Raw genomic sequence first — 19,556 nt, 5'->3', positions numbered from 1 at the left:
CGTGCCCTTGTCCTCACTCTCCTGGCTGAGCCTCTGGCCTCTGCATAGATTTCCTAACTTTGCAGGGTTTAGAAGACAGCAGGTGGCATCCCCAAGGCAGTGGCATCCCCAAGGCTTACTTTCCACCCCAGCAATAACCAGGCCCTACTTCTTTATCCTTCCAGCTGGATTTCATAAAACCCCTCACAGAGAGGTAGCACCCAGATAGGAGGCCAGTGCCGGGAAACACACCCAGAACAAAAGCCACACCTCCAGCTCCCCTCACTATGAAAATTCCATTTAACCACTGCCTGGCCACCCGGAGACACGGTCAATTGCAAGAACCCATAACTGTTGTCGTTGATCGCTGCCATCAAACTATTAGATTGATCCAATTGGTAGGAGGGGCTCTAATGGGGGCAGGCGGCAAGTCCATGTTTCCACGGGGACATATGACAAAGGCCCCTGAAGACCCCAGAGGTCAGAGAAGTGTCAGCCCCCTCTGCCCAGGGCTCCCCTCTCAGTTTATCATCCTCATGACAACCGGGTAGTGGCCTTCTCCCTGCTCTTTCTATATGGGAAGGACTACACAAGCACAGGACCCTCGCCCCTCTCTCTTCACCTCCACGTGGTGGCATCCCTGTCACCGCAAAGACTGGATGCCCCAGCGCAGCTCTGTACCACAGACACACGTCCAACAGCCCAGCCCCTCCTACCCCCTTCATTCTTCTGAATTATCTGATTCATCTGAATTTCATTCCCACCTTTAGCTACATCACCTATACCAAAATCACTTCTGATGCCTGTAGTGGGTTGAACAGTGGCTCCAAAAGTGGGTTGAACGGTGGCCCCGAAAGGTCCTAACCCTCAGAATTGGTGAAGGTGACATTTAGAAAAGAGTCTTTGAAAACAATGAATCATGGAACACGACATCAAAAACTAATGATGTACTGTATAGTGACTAACATACAATAATAAAACAAGTAAAATTTAAGAAAAAAGAAAAGAGTCTTTGCAAATATAATTGAGTGCAGGATTATCCTGGGTTATCTGGGTGCACCAGAAATCCAATGACAGGTGTCTTGTAAGAGACAGAAGAGAAAACACAGGAGAAGGAGAGAAAGCCACTCACAGACAGAGGCATTAAAGGGAGGTAGGTAGCCATGAGCTGGGGAATGCCTGGGGTCAAGGGCAAGGAGGGGTTCTCTCCTGGGGCCTTCGGAGGGCGTACAATTCTACTGATGCTTTGATTTTGGACTTCCAGCCTCTAGAACTGTCAGAGAATAAATTTCTCTTGTTTTAAGCCACCAAGTTTGTACTGATTTGTTACGGCAGCCCTGGGAAACCGACACAATGACTTAGATTAGCTTAATGTCCCTAGACCTGCCTTACCTCCCTGCAAAGCTGTCTTCCGTGCGGTCTCTCCTCTAAAGCATCACTGAGAACACACGTGCACGTGCACGCACACACGCGCGCACACACAGACCCTTCTGCTAATTTATTACAGCTTTGTCTCAGCCTTTCCCCAGGAACATGATGAGCATTTACCAAGAAGAAATGGGCTGGACTCCATCATTTATCAAGACCCACACAAAGCTGGGGCTAGAAGCAGGCAGGCTGAGCCAAGCAGAGCGACAGCTCTCTGCACCTTCCCTGTCGAGGGGCTGTGGGAAGCCAGGTTCCTTCAACTTCTGGGCTCAAAACTGAATCCCTTAGAAGGACTGAAACATCAAAGGAAGAAAACAGGCAGGAGGCAGGTGTCTGCACATGCTCTCCGTGAAGGGAACCAAGAGCTGGCCTCCAAAGCCCAGAGGGGAAACCGTGGGCCTCTCAGTCAGGAGCCCTTCCTGGATGGCCACACAACCGGCTCACTGAGACAAAAATTCAGCTGGGAAAGCTTGTTTCAGGGTGAACATGAGGAAGACCATCTCTTCGTAATTATCCGATTCATACAGACACCCAAACTGGGGTGACCCATCTGGGCCGGCACCCATGCTCTGGAGGTCTGAGTAAGCACAGCTCCCCATGGCCAGCAGAGCAGGCTCCGACCAGGCCTCGGGGCCCGGGGGCCGCCTGTGGAGGTACACTCCCAGGTTGGCTCTCTGCTGCGGGTCAGTCGGGTGGGTGTAGAGCAACCATTTGTCTGAGGCTCCTGAGCCCGCATGGGGGTTGGGAAAACTGATGACGCTCCCATGGCAGCCGTGGGGAGGCTCCACCAGCTTCTTCACTGGTCGGGCCTCCTTGAAGTCAAGCCCCTCGTTGGTGCTCTCGGCCTGGAGCCTGGCTCCAAGGGGGCTTCTGGCGTTCAGATACACCACCCTCTGCTCCGCACCCCCTACCTCAGCCACTTGGCACTCCAGGGTGTCCTGGGCCACAAAGTTTCCTCTCTTCCATGTGTGCCCATGGTCGTGGCTGACGAAGCAGAAGGCAAATGGGGAAGGCCCCCCGAGGGAGTGAAGGTTCCGGTAAGCATAGGCGGGCACCACCAGACTCTGGGTCTTGTTGTGAAGCTGCAGACAGTGCCCCGGACCCACTGCAAAAGTGGCCCATTCCTTGTGGGCCGTGCCGATGGCCAGGCCGGTGAGGTCTCTGGCAGGGCTCCAGGACCTCCCATGGTCCGTGCTGGTGACCTGGCACAGCCGCGTCACGTTGACCCTGGTGTGGAGCTGGTGGTGCTCGGAGACCTGCCCAGGGATGGCAATGAAGAAGAGGAAGAGGGTTCCCGTCTTCTCATCGTACAAGGGGCTCGGGTTCATGGACCGGTGGCCCTCCAGCTGGGCTTGGGCCACCGCCTCCTGAGCGTGCCACTGAATGTGAGGGGACAGAAGGGTGGAGAAGAACAACTTTGAAATGGCCAGTGGCAGTGACGGTGCCAGGAGCGGCAATGTGGGGGGAAGGGGGTGTATCTCAGGGGCTAAAAATCAAAGGTCACCGGAAAGAGCTCTCTGTGCAGCACTCATTCATCTGCACAACGCCTCCACAGAGCGGGGGGAGCCGGGGCCCCCCTCACTCCCCCCGAGGCAGCGCCCTCTTCATTTGAAGGGCACCGTGCATTACAGGGCACCTGCCATGTGCCAGACCCCAGCATACAAAGATGATGCAGACACGAGCCATTCCTAGCTTCTTCCTGGTCCCCTGGACCTACCGGCCCAGCCCAGCTTCCCATTCTTGACAAGTAAAGCCCTGGAGTAACTACAACAGTCTGACCAGTGTGGGGCAGAAGAAGACAATCACCTCCCATTTCTACACATCATAGTCTGTTGATGCAGCCGAGGAGGGGCAGCACCACAACACCAAGGACTCACACTGAGCCTCCACAGTCCCTGAGTCTATACATACTGCAGTTCTGTAGTCTATCCCCATCCATTAATAGCTCTCCACCGATGGACGATTCTAGGGATAGATACTGTGCCAAGAGCCTGACGTCTGTCGTCTCATCTAAAGCTAATCCCTAACGCCTGGGGCACGGGTGTTACTAGCTCTACCTCACATCTGGAGAAGGAGAGGCTTAGATGCGGTAGATAAGTTGCCCAACACCACACCTCTGGTAAGTGATAGAACCAGGACTTGATCCCAAGTCCATCTGCTTCAAACCCCATGCTCCGGATAGCTACTGTGTAATAATGACCACAGGGTAATGATAATAATAATATTAAGCCCTTCAGATGTGATAAGCCAGCCTTGGATGTAGTTAATCAAAATTAACTATTTGGTCTACATGCTGGAATCTTAAGACACAAGCAAATTACTCCAACCTTCACCCTGCTCCCCAGGTTAATTTTACTAAAAGGATATAATCCACCCCCAGTTATGTGCTACTAAACTCCTCCTCCCTTAGGTTTTCAGGGATGTAGGAAGCTTCCCAAACATCAGTCTCCTGACTGACTTGTCCCGTCACGCAATAAAGCAGATGCAGCCACGACAACCTGACTTGTTCACGGTGATCCCATGTGAGATCTAGGTGATCACCTGGAGACACCCTCTCTGCCCCATCCCTGATAGGTTTCCGGGTCCCTCTGTTCTCCAGACCTCAGCCATCTAAGGATGGAATGGGCCCTGTACTCCCAGAGGAGCACTTGTAGCCTCACCCTACCTTACCTGGACGTGGTGGGTGGACGCATCATAGCTTCCTCTGCGCAGGACAATCAGCTCTGCGTGCTCGTCCTTCTTGCTCATCCGCTTTTCTGCAAAGGCCAGCAGTGTCTTCTCCTGAGGCAGGTAGAGCAGAGCGGGGATTCTGTAGGCATGGGCTCCTGACTGGAACACTCTCTCCTTCTGCAGGACAGGGCAGGATGCCATGGGGCTTGGGGGTGGGCACAGGATAAGAAGATGAGTCTCTTGCAGTCACATCCTGAGATGGGGCCACAGCCATCCTCCCAGGCAAGTGCTGCTCACCCCACAGGCAAGCCACCCAATGTTGGGGTGGCCTGTCCTCTCACTGCATGGGGTTCATCCCCTTTTATGACATTCCAAGAGCCTGTCTACCAATTGTGCACATGCCTCCCAGGGAGTTTGGCAGCAATCTGTCCGTGAGACATCGGAGAGAAGGTATTTGGAAAAGAGTATTTTGTGCTATATTCTTATTATAAATTAATAAACCTTCTTACAACAGATTTGTGATCACCTTCAACTGCCTTTTCCAAACCCAACTCATTAATCAAATGCTAAACCTTGGGTAGGAAAGGAGTGCTTGCTGGAGTGATGCTCTGCATCTGTCCAACTGCCAGAAAATGACACATGGGAGGTTTTTTTTTTTTTTTTTTTTTATAACTGCAGAGCCCTAGAAAGTTGCCTTAGAAAAAAAGGAAAAAAGGTGGGGGGGGGGAAGCCTTGATTCTCAAGGCTCTGAACTAAGGCCCAGCTACACCCACCATGTGGGCTCCACCCCTGGGGCAGGGAGGGGGTGCCGGGGCTAGAAGAGAGGGTCTCCTGACAGCTCACGTGGGCTGGAAGGGTCTTCTGGACGTATAAGAAAATAAAAATTAAAAATAAGCATTTGACCGAAAAGGGTAGGGAGAGCTGGAGATGACTTGGGGACGGTGGATGACAGTGGTCTCCATGCTGGGCCAGCTGGTTCCCACTTCAGGGAGTGCCGGCTGCAGAGGACGACGGACAGGAGGGGGGGCAGGACTGCCATCTGAAAAGCACCGAGGCCATACCCCAGGAAGGGCTGCCTCCGAGGATGAGCCTGCCCAGAACATAAAGACCTGGCTCCCTTGTGCTGCCTGGGACGTTCTCAAGGGCTGGCCCAGCTCCAGGGCTCCCGTGGGCTCAGCTGAGGCTTCCCAGAGACTCCCTCTGCCCATTCCTACTGCCCTCCCCTCCCTCCCACTGAGCTGACCCCAGGAGGTGCCCCCATCAACCTTCTGTCCTGGTTCCAGAGCCTGCTTCCTGGGGAGCCCCGCCAGCAACTAGCTTTGGGGGAGGGGAAGTGGAGAGTGGGGTGAGCAGTAAGAAGCACACTCCTCCGTATGCCCTTCCTCCTGCTTGCCTCTTTTCCTACCGTGGACATGTATTATCTATTTAAAACTTAACATTTTGGAGAAATTAGTGCAATCTATCAGTATTTTATTCAATCCATAATGGTTATTGTTAGGCCAATCTGACAAAATACAACCAAGAAGGGCAAATGCTGCACAAGGTAAAAATGTGTGTTTGCCTCAAATTGGATGGAAGGACTAAGTCTTCATGGCAAGATCTAGACCTGATAACTGGAATTCAAGAACGCGGGAGGTTAATAGACATAGTGGCAACGAGGCTGAAACTTTGTTATGAAATGTAGTGGGAAATAATCAAGTATGATTACAAATAAAAATGAAATGGGGGAGAAAGAGGCAGTTTAACAGTGTTCCCGAGAAAACTGATCAACAGTTTATTTAAGCTCTTGGGTATTTATCTAGGAGCCGAGTTGCTGGGTCATATGGTACTTCCATGTTTAACTTTTTGAGGAGCTGCCAGACTGTTTTCTACATCAGCTGCAACATTTTACATTCTCGCCAGCCCTGTAGAAAGGTTCCAATCCTTCCGCGTCAACACTGCCTATTGTGTCTTCTTGATAACAGCCATCCTACCGGGTGTGAAGTGGCATCCGGCTGGGGTTTTGATTTGCATTTCCAGATGACCAATGCTGGTGACCATCAGAGTTGGATGTTAGCCTGGAGGCAATGGGAAGGTTTCAAATTTGTTTAGGCAAGGGAGTGATCTAACCTGATTTATTTTTTAGGAAGTCCCTCTTTTGGCTCCAGGGAAGGGGTGGGGGGGGGGGGCGGCATGGGCAAAAGATGAATCTGTTGCAAGCTCCCAGGTGAGACAAAATAAAGGCCTGGATGAAGCAGAGTCAGAATACTTGAAAGAGGAGCCAGGTTCTTAGAAACGGGGAAACAGCAAAATTAATTAAATTTGGAGGGCAAATTAGGGAGGAGCTGGGAATGCCCAGCTTCAAGTATTCTGAATTGATTTCCATAGTGTCTGTCGTTGTTTTCCAGATTCCCTCCTGAGACGCTGTTCTCCTTTAGGGTGGGGGCAAATGTAGTCATTCACTTAGCAAATGTTTATTGTGTTCCTACCTTGTGCCCTGCATTGTTCTAGATGCTCGGGATGCTTTGTGCATAAAAGAAAGATCCCTGGACTTGGGGAGTTTGTGAATAAAAGAAAGATCCCTGGACATGGGGATGGGAAGTTAAGTTTATGGCCAAATACCAAATAGTGCTCACTAGGACCAGGACCTGTCTGAGCACTCGACAGGGATGGCCTTATTTGACCTCACAAGTGCCCTGCCCTCTGAAAACCTGGCTGAGAGCCATGTCCCTGTGGAAGAGAGGCTGGCATGCAGGGGGAGGGGGGCTGTGGACACGTGTAACCCAGTCCCACATGGGCTACTTGTCTAAGTTATTTGTCCCATGTGAACGTTGAGCCAAAGCGGGCACAGGAGGGCAGGTGCAGAGGAAAAGGGACCACTGTGTGAATTCGAGGGTTCCTCTCTATTGTCAGCAACTTAGCACTGGCCCAGACTGGCGCACGCACTGACAATACCATCCCCAAATGTCTTCACAATCATCATCACCGACATTTACATGGCCTCTACGAAGGGCCAGCACACTTATTTTAGGCACTCCACTATATTTCTAAAAGTTTTTTTGTAAATTGTATTTATACATTTTAATGTTTACAATATAAATTACAAATATGTATTCATTTAATACCCACAACACCCCCATGAAATAGACACTATTTTTAATCCCATGGTACACTGAGGAAACTGAGCTCACTAACCCCTAAGTGTCAGAGCTGGGACTCAAGACACTTCTAACTCCCTGCCGTACTGCCTCTGGAAGGAGTTCTGGAACATGCCATCTTCCCGCGCCTCGTTACATTTCTGGGGGTGCTTTAGCACCTCGTGTAGGTGGCCGACCCATCTGCACCCAGCCCTGCCTCCCACCATGGCAGCGGCTTGAGACCACAACACAGCGGGAAGAGAACTGAGTTAGGAGTCAAAAAATCAGATTCCAGTCCTAGGTCCCCTCTTTGTGTATCTTTGGGCAAGAACCTATGTCCCTGGTTTCCGTCTCCCCACCTAGCAAGAAGGGAGCTGTAGGGGGTGACCATGCAGGTGCCTCTGTCTCCAATGGGGGCTCCTCTCTCCTCCTTGGGGGAGGGGTGGGCAGGGTCCTCAGCACAAGCCCACCTCCAGCGCCAGCATCCAGGTGGTCAGTGGGGTGACAATGTCGGGTTGAACCATGAGAAACCACCATTTTGTAGGTCAGAAATGGTTGAATAGCAGCAGTTTCAGATGGTCCCACCTAAGGCGACCAGCAGGTGGCACGGCTTGTGGTCTTGTGGGGCCCAGGCCCAGAGCGAAGCAACTTGCCCAAGGAAGCTCACTTCTCCCCGCCCAGCCCATGAGGCTGGCTGTAGTACTGCCAACTCAGATGTGGGGAAACTGAGAAGTGGGTCAGGGAGACAGGAGGTGACTGCCTTGAGTGGGTGGCGGAGGTGGGTAGGTGTGAGCTCAGAGCTGCCAAATTCCAGAACCCACACCCCTAACCACTGGGCTCTCCCGCCACAGGACTCAGAGGCGAGATCGGATCAGAATGGCTTTCTCAGAAAAGGCAAGCGGTCCTGCCTGCCTTCTCTCTCTCTCCTGTTGGGAGCACAACCTTATGGGCACCTTGCAAACCCAGAGGCTTCCATGTGCCCACTTCAGGAAAATGCTTTGGCAATTCACAGATTTGCATTAAGCACCTGCTACGTGCCAGAAAAAAGATAAACAGATAAACAGATAAGCGCTGGTCCCTGCCCTCCAGCAGCCCATAATAATAAGTGAGAACCAATCATGGAGGGGCGGAGGGAGAAAGAGGCACACGTCACAGCTTTTCTGAGAGAAACAGCCCTTGTTCTTGGGGTTAGTTTTGGGTGGAACGTTTGCCTGCTGGCTACCATGTTGAAATGCCTCTCCGAAGAGCAGCAAAAGCAAGCATGTGGGGCAACAAGCCTGAAGCTTGGGCAGCTTCTTTTCCCAAGAAAACCCTATTTCCAGTGGGCTCAACAACTCGGCACGGGCCCAGTGCTTTGCGGGGATTCCTAGCCCAGGAGCTTCTTGATCCCCATGCCAGTCCGGGACCACGGAGCCGCCTCCTGGAAGTTCAGACCAGCAATAACGTGAGGGCGGAATGAGCAGTTTTCCTGAGCTGACCGACCGGAGCCTTCTCCACATCCTTCCCCATCCGGCAGGTACTCTGGGCACCCCAAGAAGAGAGTGGGTGCCCTGATGGGGGGCTGAGGGTGATGAGCTGTCACGCTCTTTAGAACCTCCATATCTAAGACATTCTCAATATCGCTCCATCACTTCATAATTACCTTGTACAGAAGAGTTCATTTCTGTTAACAAATGAACAAGTGGGTCAATTCCAAGAGAAGCCGTTCATCAGGGAGAGTGTTCCAAGTGGGATCCTGGTGCCTGGGTGGGAAGTCGGGGTGTGTGGCAGAGGCAGTGGGAACCCAGCTTCTAGAACAACAGTGGGGCTCCCACATTCCTCCAGGCTAGCCGCAAGTCTCAGGGCCCTCCTCTATTGTGCCAGTGCCTATATACGTCTCAGGGAGGCCCCGACTTCTGCCACCCACTCATCTGCCAACATGCTCCAGGGCAATGCCAGTATACAAGCCCAGCTTCGGCTCAGTTAGGACGCTGGTACTCATTAACCAACAGGAAGTCTGTCCAGCTCTCTCTACAGTCATAGTGAATCAGAATGAGCCATGGGAAGCCTGAGTCAAGCTTGCTTCTCAAATGGATGCAGCGAGCAAAATGTGTGCATGGCAGGGAACAAACTTCCCAGGGACAATCCAGAAGTGGAGGGAGGGAGGGAGGGCGAGGGCAAGGGCAAGAGCCATGCTGGATTCGGCTCCTTTCCTGGCTCTGCCAGGGCCAGCTGGAGAAGGAGGGCAACTCTCTTGACCTCTTAGGTCCCAGTTTCCTCCTCTGAAAAAAATGGGAGAAAAAATATCACAGTAGACTCCAAGCAGCATGAGAAGAGAGACCCTATGCCTCATCTGCTACTACAACCCAATATCAAGAGCACTTTCTGGTACATCATTGGTGCTCCATCAGTGCTCATCAATTGAGTGAATGGATAAAGCCTGTCTTTCCAGGCAGGGCCAATGCCGTGAAGATCTTGCAAGATAAACTGGTGTAAATCTCTCTCTCTCTCTCTCTCTCTTTTTTTAAAGATTTTATTTATTTATTTGACAGAGAGAGAGACAGCGAGAGAGGGAACACAAGCAAGGGGAGTGGGAGAAGGAGAAGCAGGCTTCCCAGCGAGCAGGGAGCCCGACACAGGGCTCGATCCCAGGACCCCGGGATCGTGACCTGAGCCGAAGGCAGACGCTTAACGACTGAGCCACCCAGGCGCCCCAAACCCATCTAAATCTCTTAATCCAGCATCTGGCACGTGGCAGGGACTCACTAGATGCTTGTACCTGACAAAGAGCCCTTTTCTTCTGCACCCACCAGGACAAAGCCTAAGACTCCACAGGCCAGAGTTTGTTCCCAGGAGGATGAGACATTGGCTAGCACACAACCAGAAGATACAGAGCTTCCTTGACTTATCATGGGGTTATATCCCGACAAACCCATCATAAGTTGGAAATATCGGAAGTTGAAAATGCGTTTAATATCTCTAACCTACCGCACATCATAGCTTGGCCTAGCCCCCCTTAAATGTGCTCAGGACACTCACATTAGCCTGCAGGTTGGGCTAATCCTCTAACACAAAGCCTATTTTATAATAAACTGTTGATTATCTCATTGTCTAGGACCACGGGGTGAGGGAGGTCTTCCTCATCCATTCCCTTTCCTTCTACTGGACAAAGTCCTCTCAAAGGACCGTCAGCTCCAGATGGATCCAGTAGCTCAGAGGCAGGTATAGACCCACCTTGGCAGGGGGCAGATCTCTCTGGCTGCCTCACAGTGGAGTGTCCCCTAGGTTCCCTGTCCTGCTCTGGTCTAGAGCCCTCTCACTGTCCTCGGAGAGACCGCCATGGACCTTGAATTTTTCTTTGAAAGCCCCACCCGAAGGCCTTCCCATGTGAGGGGCCCAGTAAACCCAGCCCCCTGGCTCTGACCCACACCCTATGGTGCGAGGTCTGGGAAATCACCTTGAAGCTGACACCTTTACTAAATTCTTGTCTTCCAGCTAACTCACTGGGTCACAGAAGAGGTTTCCAAAAGCAGACTAGAGGCTCCTGGGTGGTGCAGTTGGTTAGGCGTCCAACTCTTGGTTTTGGCTCAGGTCGGGGTCTCAGGGTCATGAGACTGAGCCCCGCATCAGGTTCTGCACTTGTGTGGCGTCAGCTTGAGACTCTCCCTCTCCTTCGGCCCCTCCCCCCATGCTCTTGCTCTCTCTCTCAAATAAATAAATATTTAAAAAATAAAGTGGCTGATTAAGGAAATTGTGACTCATCCATAAAATGGAATATTAGGCAGCAATTCATTAAAATCATGTTTCAAAGACTAGATAATGCACAAGAAAATGCTGGGATGGTTTGAAGTTTAAAAAGGAGGACACATGATGGCATTCATGGCAGGATCCCACTTTTATAAATGTGTATCTTATACACTCAAAAATCTATATAAAAATAAACAGGCTCAGGTCATGATCCCGGGGTCCTGGGATCGAGCCCCGCATCGGGTTCCCTGCTCCGCGGGGAGCCTGCCCCTCCCCCTGCTTGTGTGCTCTCTCTCTCTGTGTCAAATAAATAAGTAAAATCTTTAAAAATAAAAAATAAACAAAAATTATATGAAAATATGCATTGCTACACCCCCAAAACTTAGCACAGTGTATGGAACAAAATTAATTACTTTTAATTAACTTAGTTATGTTATTTTAGAGAGAGAGAGCACGCGAGGTGGGGTGGGGCAGAGGGCGAGGGAGAGAGAATCCCAAGCAGGCTCCACGCTCAGTGCAGGGCTCGACCTCACAACCCTCCGATCATGACCTGAGCTGAAATCAGGAGTCTGACACTTGACCAACTGAGCCACCCAAATGTCCCAGGAGAGAGAAAAAAATTTTTTTCAGGATTTATTTATTTATTCCGGGGTGGAGAAGGGCAAGGGAGAGAGAGTCTCAAGCAGACTCAGCGCTGAACAAGGAGCCTGACTCGGGGGCTCTATCCCACCACGCCGGGATCAGGACCCAAGTGGGAACTACGAGTCAAGAGCCTCAACCGACTGCACTACCCAGGTTCCCCAGGGAGAGAGAGTCTTGAGCAGACTCCACACTGAGTGCGGAGCCCAACACAGGGCTCAACCTCATGACCCTGAGATCACTACCCAGGCTAAGACCAAGAGTCAGAGGCTTAACCATCGACCGTGCCATCCAGATGTCCCAAATTTTAATTAATTTTAACTAGTGTGATTACAAGTGATATTTACTGATTCCTTTGTATTTTTCTAGGTGCACATGAATAATATTAGTTTAAAAGGGTGTTATTTTTAAAATAATGGTAATACAATGAAAGGCTTTAAAATGTGGCTTAAGGGTACCTATTAACTCTATCCTGGCCAGAATACTAAGTGGGGAAATAATGGTTTCAAAAGGGCCTAAAGAGCTTATTAAAATGGGCTTGACTTACCTTACAAATTTAGCTTATATTTGACTCCAAGGGACCAACTGGTTAACTCTTCCAGCGTACTTACTGAATAGCCATACTAACTTGGGGAGGAGATGGAGAGAGATCATGGATGAGGTCCCAGATCTGATTATTTCTGTGGAGGAGAAAGACAAGCACACAAGCTACAGAGGCCAGAGAAGGCAAATACATTGCCCAAATGACCAAATTGAAAGTTGTGTTTAGCTAAGCTTTTTTCTTCTTCAAGATTTTATTTTTTCGCATCTCTTTTTTTTATTATATTAATCACCATACATTACATCATTAGTTTTTGATGTAGTGTTCCATGATTCATTGTTTGCATATAACACCCAGCGCTTCATTCAGTACGTGCCCTCTTTAATTAATACCCATCACCATGGGTTAGACCCATCCCCCCACCCCCCTCCCCTCTAGAACCCTCAGTTTGTTTCTCAGAGTCCATAGTCTCTCATGGTTCGTCTCCCCCTCTGATTCCCCCCCTTCATTTTTCCCTTCCTACTATCTTTTTTTTTTTTTAACATATAATGTATTATTTGTTTCAGAGGTATAGGTCTGTGATTCAACAGTCTAAGATTTTATTTTTAAGTAATCTCTGCACCCAACATGGGGCTCAAACTCATGACCCCAAAATCAAGAGTTGCACACTCAACTGACTGAACCAGCCAGTCACCCTGTAGCTAAGTTTTTTTTTATGTAATATTTTTTTATTTCTACAATTTCTATTTAGTTCTTCTTTGAAACTACTTTTTAAAAAAAAATTATTTTCCTCAGCCCTAAAAACAAATGAGCTATCAAGCCATGAAAAGACTTGTGGCACATTACCAAGTGAAAGGAACCAATCTGAAAAGGCTTCATACTGTATGATTCCAACTCTGTGACTTTCTGGTAAAGGCAGAACAATGGAGACAGTACAAAGATCAGTGGTTGCCAGGGGATATAGAGGTAGGGTGAGTGAGTAGGGAAAACACAAATGATTTTTAGTACAGTGAAAATACTCTGTAATGTACCATAATAATGGATATATATCACGATATCTTCATCCAAACCCACCAGGAGTGAACCCCAATGTAAACTATGGACTTTGGATAATAATGATGTGTCAATGTAGATTCATTTATTGTAACAAGCATACCACCCTGGTGGGGGATGTTGATAGTGGGGGAGGCTGTGCATGGGTTGGGGCAGGGGGTAAATGAGAAACCTCTGTACCTTCCTCTCAGTTTTGCTATGAATCTAAAACAGCTCTAAAAAATAAAGTCTTAATTTAAAAAATTAATTTCTTATTCCTGTTTCATATATTTTACTACTTTACCTCTTAAAGCACTTGAAACAGGCTTTTTTTTTAAGATTTTATTTATTTATTTGACAGAGAGAGACACAGCGCGAGAGGGAACACAAGCAGGGGGAGTGGGAGAGGGAGAAGCAGGCCTCCTGCCGAGCAGGGAGCCCGACACGGGACTCGATCCCAGGACCCTGGGACCATGACCTGAGCCGAAGGCAGACGCTTAAAGACTGAGCCACCCAGGCGCCCCGAAACAGACTTAGTTTTTAAATGTGTCTTTTTATATTATTCTGTTGTTTCTATCTCTTCATATGTCAACCCTCCCATTTTTGTGGGATGCTTTTCTTCATATTGGACTTACTCAAATGTTTTGATATGTTATACCAATGTTTTAATAATTTATATCCTTCATATTGGTCTTCCCCAAATGTTTTATAATTTTTGTGTGTGAGCTCACCCTCACCGGGAATAATCTTTCGGGTGTGGTGATGGAGGTGCCCCCGGTAGCGCCCCAGATGGTGGACACCTCCCCATAGTCATTTCTACCTCAATCTTAATGGTTCACAGTTTCTCAACTTTTTCCCTCAATTTCTATTTTAGAGTTTCTGTGCTTCATGAGCAGCAAAACTTTGGACCCCATGTACAAACCCAGCTTGTTCTCTATTTTCTTATTGGTGATTCTCTTTCTACTTATGGCCTGGGACATTTGCTTTATTATTTATAATAACGCAAATAATTCCTCTCCAAATTTCCTGCTGTGTTCAGGTCCAGAGTTTTTATTCTTGTTCCCCCATAGCTGTGAACTTAAACATATCTTCTGGCCACATGTGTATAAACCCTAATAAACTAGCTCACTGGGGTAGATATAGAATTATGGCACCCTAGAGATTTACCTGCCTTACTTTTGAGATCAAATATATATTTACATTACACGGATGATATATGTAATATATATACACCCTTTTAAGCATTTCTGTGTGTTCAGGAAATTTCACGTGACCTTGGGCAAGCTACTGAATCTCTATATGACCTGGCTCTCTCATCATAAGACCATAGTGATGATTAAACAAGCTAATTTGTGTAAAGTGCTTAGAACTGAGCCTGGCCCAGAGGCAGCCAATAGATATCATGGTAATTATTCATGCTTCTGATCAGTCTTTTTCTTGATCAGGCCTTTATATATTTCAAATGTTTGTTTGGGTGCCTGGTGGCTCACTCGGTTAAGGGTCTGACTCTTGATCTCAGCTCAGGTTTTGATCTCAGGGTCATGAGTTCAAGCCCCATATTGGGCTCCATGCTGGGCATGAAGTCTACTTAAAACAAAAATCAAATGTATTTTTAAAATAACAATGATAATTTTTTTAAATTTAAAACATTGAAATTCTTCTCCTCTCCCCACTCCCAACAGCAAGCTCAACAAAGGAAGTCATTAGATAATCTTAAAAGAAATTCTCTTGTAAGGAATTAAACTTACTACACTTCAGTGTTCAATTCCTGCCAATGCACATTTATAATCCTCACTTTAAAATGCTTGTTTTATGATTATTAAGTCTGTTAATGAGCTATCAAAAATTATCACCCAGAAAACATCACAAAAGCTTCTGGTCAAGGACATCCCAGGTCTTGAAAGGGATTTCTCTGTGTCTTAGTCCATTTGGGCTCCTATAACAAAATATCAGAGGCTGGGAGGCTTATAAACAACGGAAATCTATTTCTCACAGTTGGGGAGGCTGGGAAGTCCAAGATCAAGGCGCTGGCAGATTCACTGTCTGTTGAGAGCCCTCTACCGTTCATAGATGGCCATAGTGGAAGGGCAAGGGAGGTCTCCGGGGTCTCTTTCGTAAGACTCTATAGGTCCCTCATAGGCAGAATCCTTGTGACCTAATCACCTTCCACAGACCCCAGCTCCTAAGACCATCACTTTAGGGGTTAGTTTTCAACATATGAATCTTGGGGACACAGACATTCAGTCCATGGCCGTCAGTATCATCCCAGAATATTCTTACAACAGAGCAGTAGATGGTCATTAAAGAGTGCAGGGCTCCAAGGTGTGCAGAATTGGAAAACCATCAAGACAACATAGAACAGTGTATACATGCTGTGGCCCCACCTAAGGAAAATACACAGGTGTGTGTGGGTGGGGGGTGTGTGTGAGACAGAGAGAGAGATTGAGAGAGAGAGAGAGGTTGAGAGAGAGAGAGAGGTTGGGTACAGAGAGAACATTTCTAGACCAATACTCACGAAACTGTTCGTGGAGGTTATGTAAAATGTTTTTGAGCAAGAAAGTGACAAGATCAGGGCTGTGAGCAGACTCACATGGCATACTGAGTGGGATGGAGTGGGAAGGACTGGAAGCAATTGAGCCAGGAGACCTGTTTAGAGGCCGTTGCTCTAGTCAGGGTAAGAACTGCTGGAGGGCTATTCCAAGGCAGTGAGAAGGAGTGGAGGAGAAAAAAAGAAATTAGATTCACCTTCGAGATGCTCCCAGTGGCACCCCCAGGGCCTAGCACGGTATCTCTACCTACTAGGTGCTCCCCAAAGATATGAAATAAATGGTCTCCCATATGAAAGATTTGACCATTCCTCTCCCAAGACATCCACTGGCCACCTCAAGATGTAAATCCCACAGACCCCGTCAACTCTCTTCACGCAGCCCTGGGCTCTGGGGAGCAGGGTCAGGAGATGGGGTCCATAGGCAGGTAAGGCTGCGGCCCAAGTTTCCCTTGTTTTCCTCCGGCCCTGCCCATCCAGGAGCGGGGAACCTGTTCCGGCTCAGCTCCTGCTCTCACTCCACCAGGCACCTCACCAACAGTCTGCTTTACTGCAGGCAGGGCTCTGAGCTGGGCGCTGGGGGTATATGTGGCAAGAGAGATGTCTCCAAAAAGCTTCGGGCCCACAAGAAAACTGCTAATGAGGAAGGGGGAAAGCATGCCAAGAAAATCAGATATAACCCTACACACACACACACACACACACACACACTCACGCACGCACATGCACACAGGCCCCAGCTACCATAACACTTTGCATTTAGGACTTGCTTAAAACACGGGTTTTAAACAAGTGCAACAATGAAAGGAGAGTGAGCAGAGGAGAAGGAGTTGCAGAAGTGTAGCAGTTGAAGGGAAGATGATCCCGAAGAACAAGTCCTTGGCAGACCCTCCCTGCAACACCAGTATCTATGGAAGCTCAGTTGGGGAGCCTTTGTGGTGGGGGACAAGGTGGGTGAGTGGGAATAACTGTATTTATTCTGGTATCTTCTGAGCCTAATGTGGGGTCTGGCTTATAATATCCTGCTCAAATGTTTGTTAAATAAATGAAGGGATGTTTGGATGGATGGATGGTTGGATGGATGGTTGGATGGATGACAGATGGATAAGAGACTACTTCTACCCGGCTTTTAGAGGCAAAACTGAAACCAGTGTTTTGTGGCCATCAGGTGGCTGTGGTAGACAGCTCTTCAAAGATGGCCCTCAGCAATCCCTACCTCCTGGCATTCGTGCCTTTGTGTAATCCCCTACCTTTGAGTGTAGGCTGTACCTGATGACTTTCTCCTAGCAAGTAGAGGGCAGCAAAAGTGATGGGCTGTTACTTCTGTGAGTAGACTACAAAAGACAGTGACTTCTATCTTCCTGGTGACGAGGTGTCACGGTAGAGAGGCCCATGAGGTGGCCTCAGGCCAACAGTCAGTGAGGGGCTGAGGCCCTCAGTTCAACAGCCCATAAGGAACTGAATGCTGCCAACAATCTCGTAAGCCTGGAAGGAGACCTGGATTACAGCCCGTGTGAGACCCTGAGTAGGAGAACCCACCTAAGCTGTGCCCCAATTCCTGACCCACAGAAACTGTGAGATGACAAATGTGTGCTGTTTCAAGCCACCATGTCTGGGGTTAATTTGTGGCCAGCAAGAGAGAGCCAACATAACGGCCAATTTGAGTTTATAAAAATGAACATTCTGGCAATTAGGCTTGGCAAATGATGGTAGTGTTAAGAACCCAGCTTCTAATACCAATTGGCCTAGTTTGAATCCTGGGTCCCCAACTTACTAGCTATGTGAACTTGGGCAGGACGATCAACTTCTCTAAGCCTCTGTTCCTGTATTCTTAAAATGGGTACAATTCTCTGCTCACAGAGATTACACAAGGATTACATAAAGTGCTTAAATAAAGTTCTTAGCCCGGTACCCGTCGCCCAATAGAAGGTAGCTGTTAGCAATAATGATAATCATAGTAACAGGGCAAGCACCCTCACAAAGCAGCGGGTGTCCCACAGCTGGAGGTGACCAAGCTGAGGCATGATGGCAAGGTGCAAGAAGTGCATGGAACCCTAGAGGACCCCAAGCCCGTTCCCAAGCCTCAGAGTCGAGTGCTGTGTGGCTGCCTGGCCAGTGCCGAGGGGTGAGGGGTCGGGTGTGCCAAGGGACCATCGGGGTTACCTTGCACCAGGGTTTGGTAACAACTATTTCCCGCCCTGACCATGGGTGGCTCTTTCACTCCTGCATGGCCTCTGGGTCAGGTGTGTGCAGCCTCCACCCTGGCTGAGCCCATAGGGCCCAGGAAGGTAAACACCCAGGCAGGAAGTGATTGTCACGGGCATGGGGCCAGCTCTGGGCCGAGTCAGGTCTGAAGGTCAGGAATGCTTCCCCGGGAGCCTTTTCTAGGAGAGGACAAAGCACTTGGCTGCAGGCTGTCTGGGACGGGGTGGAGGGCGCGCAGATCTTGCTGGGGACACGGCAACCTGCTCGGGGGGGGGGGGGGGCCCGGACAGGACGGAGGACAGGAGAAGAAACATCGTCCAGGGGGGCCCCATCCCCCAGGAGCACCTCACTGGCAGGTGAGCAAACAGTTTTGGTATTCTTAATGAAACAAGATGAAATAAGAGAGGGAATGGGGGTTGTGGCCGGATTGGAAAGACCCCAGGCAGGTGTGTGATGGAAAAGGAGACCACCACGCATCCACTCATTGAGAAAGAGCCCCGAGAGAGAATTTCACTGTGGAGACCTGAGTCTAGTCTTGGCTTCACCATTCCCTGCCGGGACTCAGTTTGCCCATCTGTGAAGTGGGGTAATGATCCCTTCCAGGCCCCTCTCCCGTCAAGGCTATGGGAACCAGTGAGATAACACACAGGACTGGCTACATCATTGGCAGGGTCCCGTGCAAACTGAACACGTGAGGTCCTTTGTTCGAAATTGGTTAAGAATTTCAAGAATGAAGAATTTTAAAAGTATTAAGAATGGCAACAGCAGAGCGCTAAACCAAGTGAAGGGCCCTTCTGAGCGCAGAGGCCTGTGTGCCCATGGCTCCAGCCATAATAAAAACCGTATATATGTAAACTGTAAAGTGCCAGACAAACTGTGATTACTATGTGCCACGGCTCAAACCTCAGGGTCAGGAAGCACACCGGGGGACCGGACGTCTCCACCCTGGAGTAACAGTCGCCCGCATTGCTGCCCCCTTCTACTGCCCCTGCGCCTCAGGGTCCCATCTCGAAAGGACAAAAGGCCCAACCCCTCTGAACCTTCCAGACGCATACACCTGCCTGGCATCAAGCCAAAGCATGGTGTGACTCACATGTCGGGGGACGCGCTGCTCTTGGAGGTGGTGGGTGGGCTCTTCTTTTCTATCTTGATTTAAAATCTGGGATGTTCGCATAGTCACTGGCAAAGCAGAAGTAGACTTGGGGCTCCCGGATTTGTGACCGTTCTGCCGTGTTCTGCCGATGACCCACCCGGTTTTGTCTTTTGGAACAATACTCAGGTTAAGGCAGTAAGACCGTTGATGGGAATGGCCCGAGCCCCTGTCACACCTCTGTCCTCCCCTCCCCTCTCCGTGTGCCACTCTGACTTTCTCTTCCGTGTTCAGTGCTGCCCGTTCTCTGGTGCCCTTGGCATTGCACAGCGTGGAAGCGGTAGGAACCAGCGTCTCCAGGGGTGTCTTAAGCTTTCTGGGAAATCAGACAACAGACCATCTCCCCAACCCCACTCTCAACCCCACCCCTTCCTGGAGTCCAAAGTGTTGTGTCTGGCAAACCCCTCCCTTACAGAGGACCCCCACGGGAAAGGCAGGGTGACAGCAAGGTGGTGGGAGTCAGGGGCCACACCTTTCTCCCCGTGGCCAGAGATGGAGGAAGACAGTTGCTTAAAGAACTCCCCC

General features: G+C 49.4%; 2 protein-coding genes across 4 annotated transcripts in view; one reads left to right on the top strand and one right to left on the bottom strand.

Annotated features, from left to right (window-relative positions):
• Positions 1-1,847: 1,847 nt before the first annotated feature.
• On the bottom strand, positions 1,848-19,078 carry NEU2 (neuraminidase 2). The gene is made up of 3 exons (XM_027591235.1): positions 18,975-19,078; positions 4,078-4,282; positions 1,848-2,786 (listed from the first exon to the last, which is right to left on the bottom strand). The coding sequence occupies exons 2-3, from the start codon at positions 4,276-4,278 to the stop codon at positions 1,848-1,850; spliced, it is 1,140 nt and encodes a 379-aa protein (XP_027447036.1). The 5' UTR covers positions 4,279-4,282; positions 18,975-19,078.
• NGEF (neuronal guanine nucleotide exchange factor) overlaps positions 18,024-19,556 on the top strand; it is a 102,967-nt gene continuing 101,434 nt past the window's right edge. For all 3 annotated transcript variants that reach the window (XM_027591227.2, XM_027591225.2, XM_027591230.2), the window contains exon 1: positions 18,024-18,237. The gene's annotated coding sequence lies outside the window, so the exon portion shown is untranslated. The remainder of the gene's footprint in view (positions 18,238-19,556) is intronic.

Source organism: Zalophus californianus, chromosome 3 (genome assembly GCF_009762305.2).
Source record: "Zalophus californianus isolate mZalCal1 chromosome 3, mZalCal1.pri.v2, whole genome shotgun sequence".
Taxonomy (NCBI): domain Eukaryota; kingdom Metazoa; phylum Chordata; class Mammalia; order Carnivora; family Otariidae; genus Zalophus; species Zalophus californianus.
This window is presented reverse-complemented; position numbering and strand designations above follow the sequence as displayed.

Excerpts from the sequence above, each read along its gene's own strand:
- NEU2 (XM_027591235.1), bottom strand. The coding sequence starts at position 4,278 with ATGGCATCCTGCCCTGTCCTGCAGAAGGAGAGAGTGTTCCAGTCAGGA. Across the intron at positions 2,787-4,077 it reads CGTCCACCCACCACGTCCAG|TGGCACGCTCAGGAGGCGGT; the intron begins GTAAGGTAGGGT and ends CCTCACATTCAG.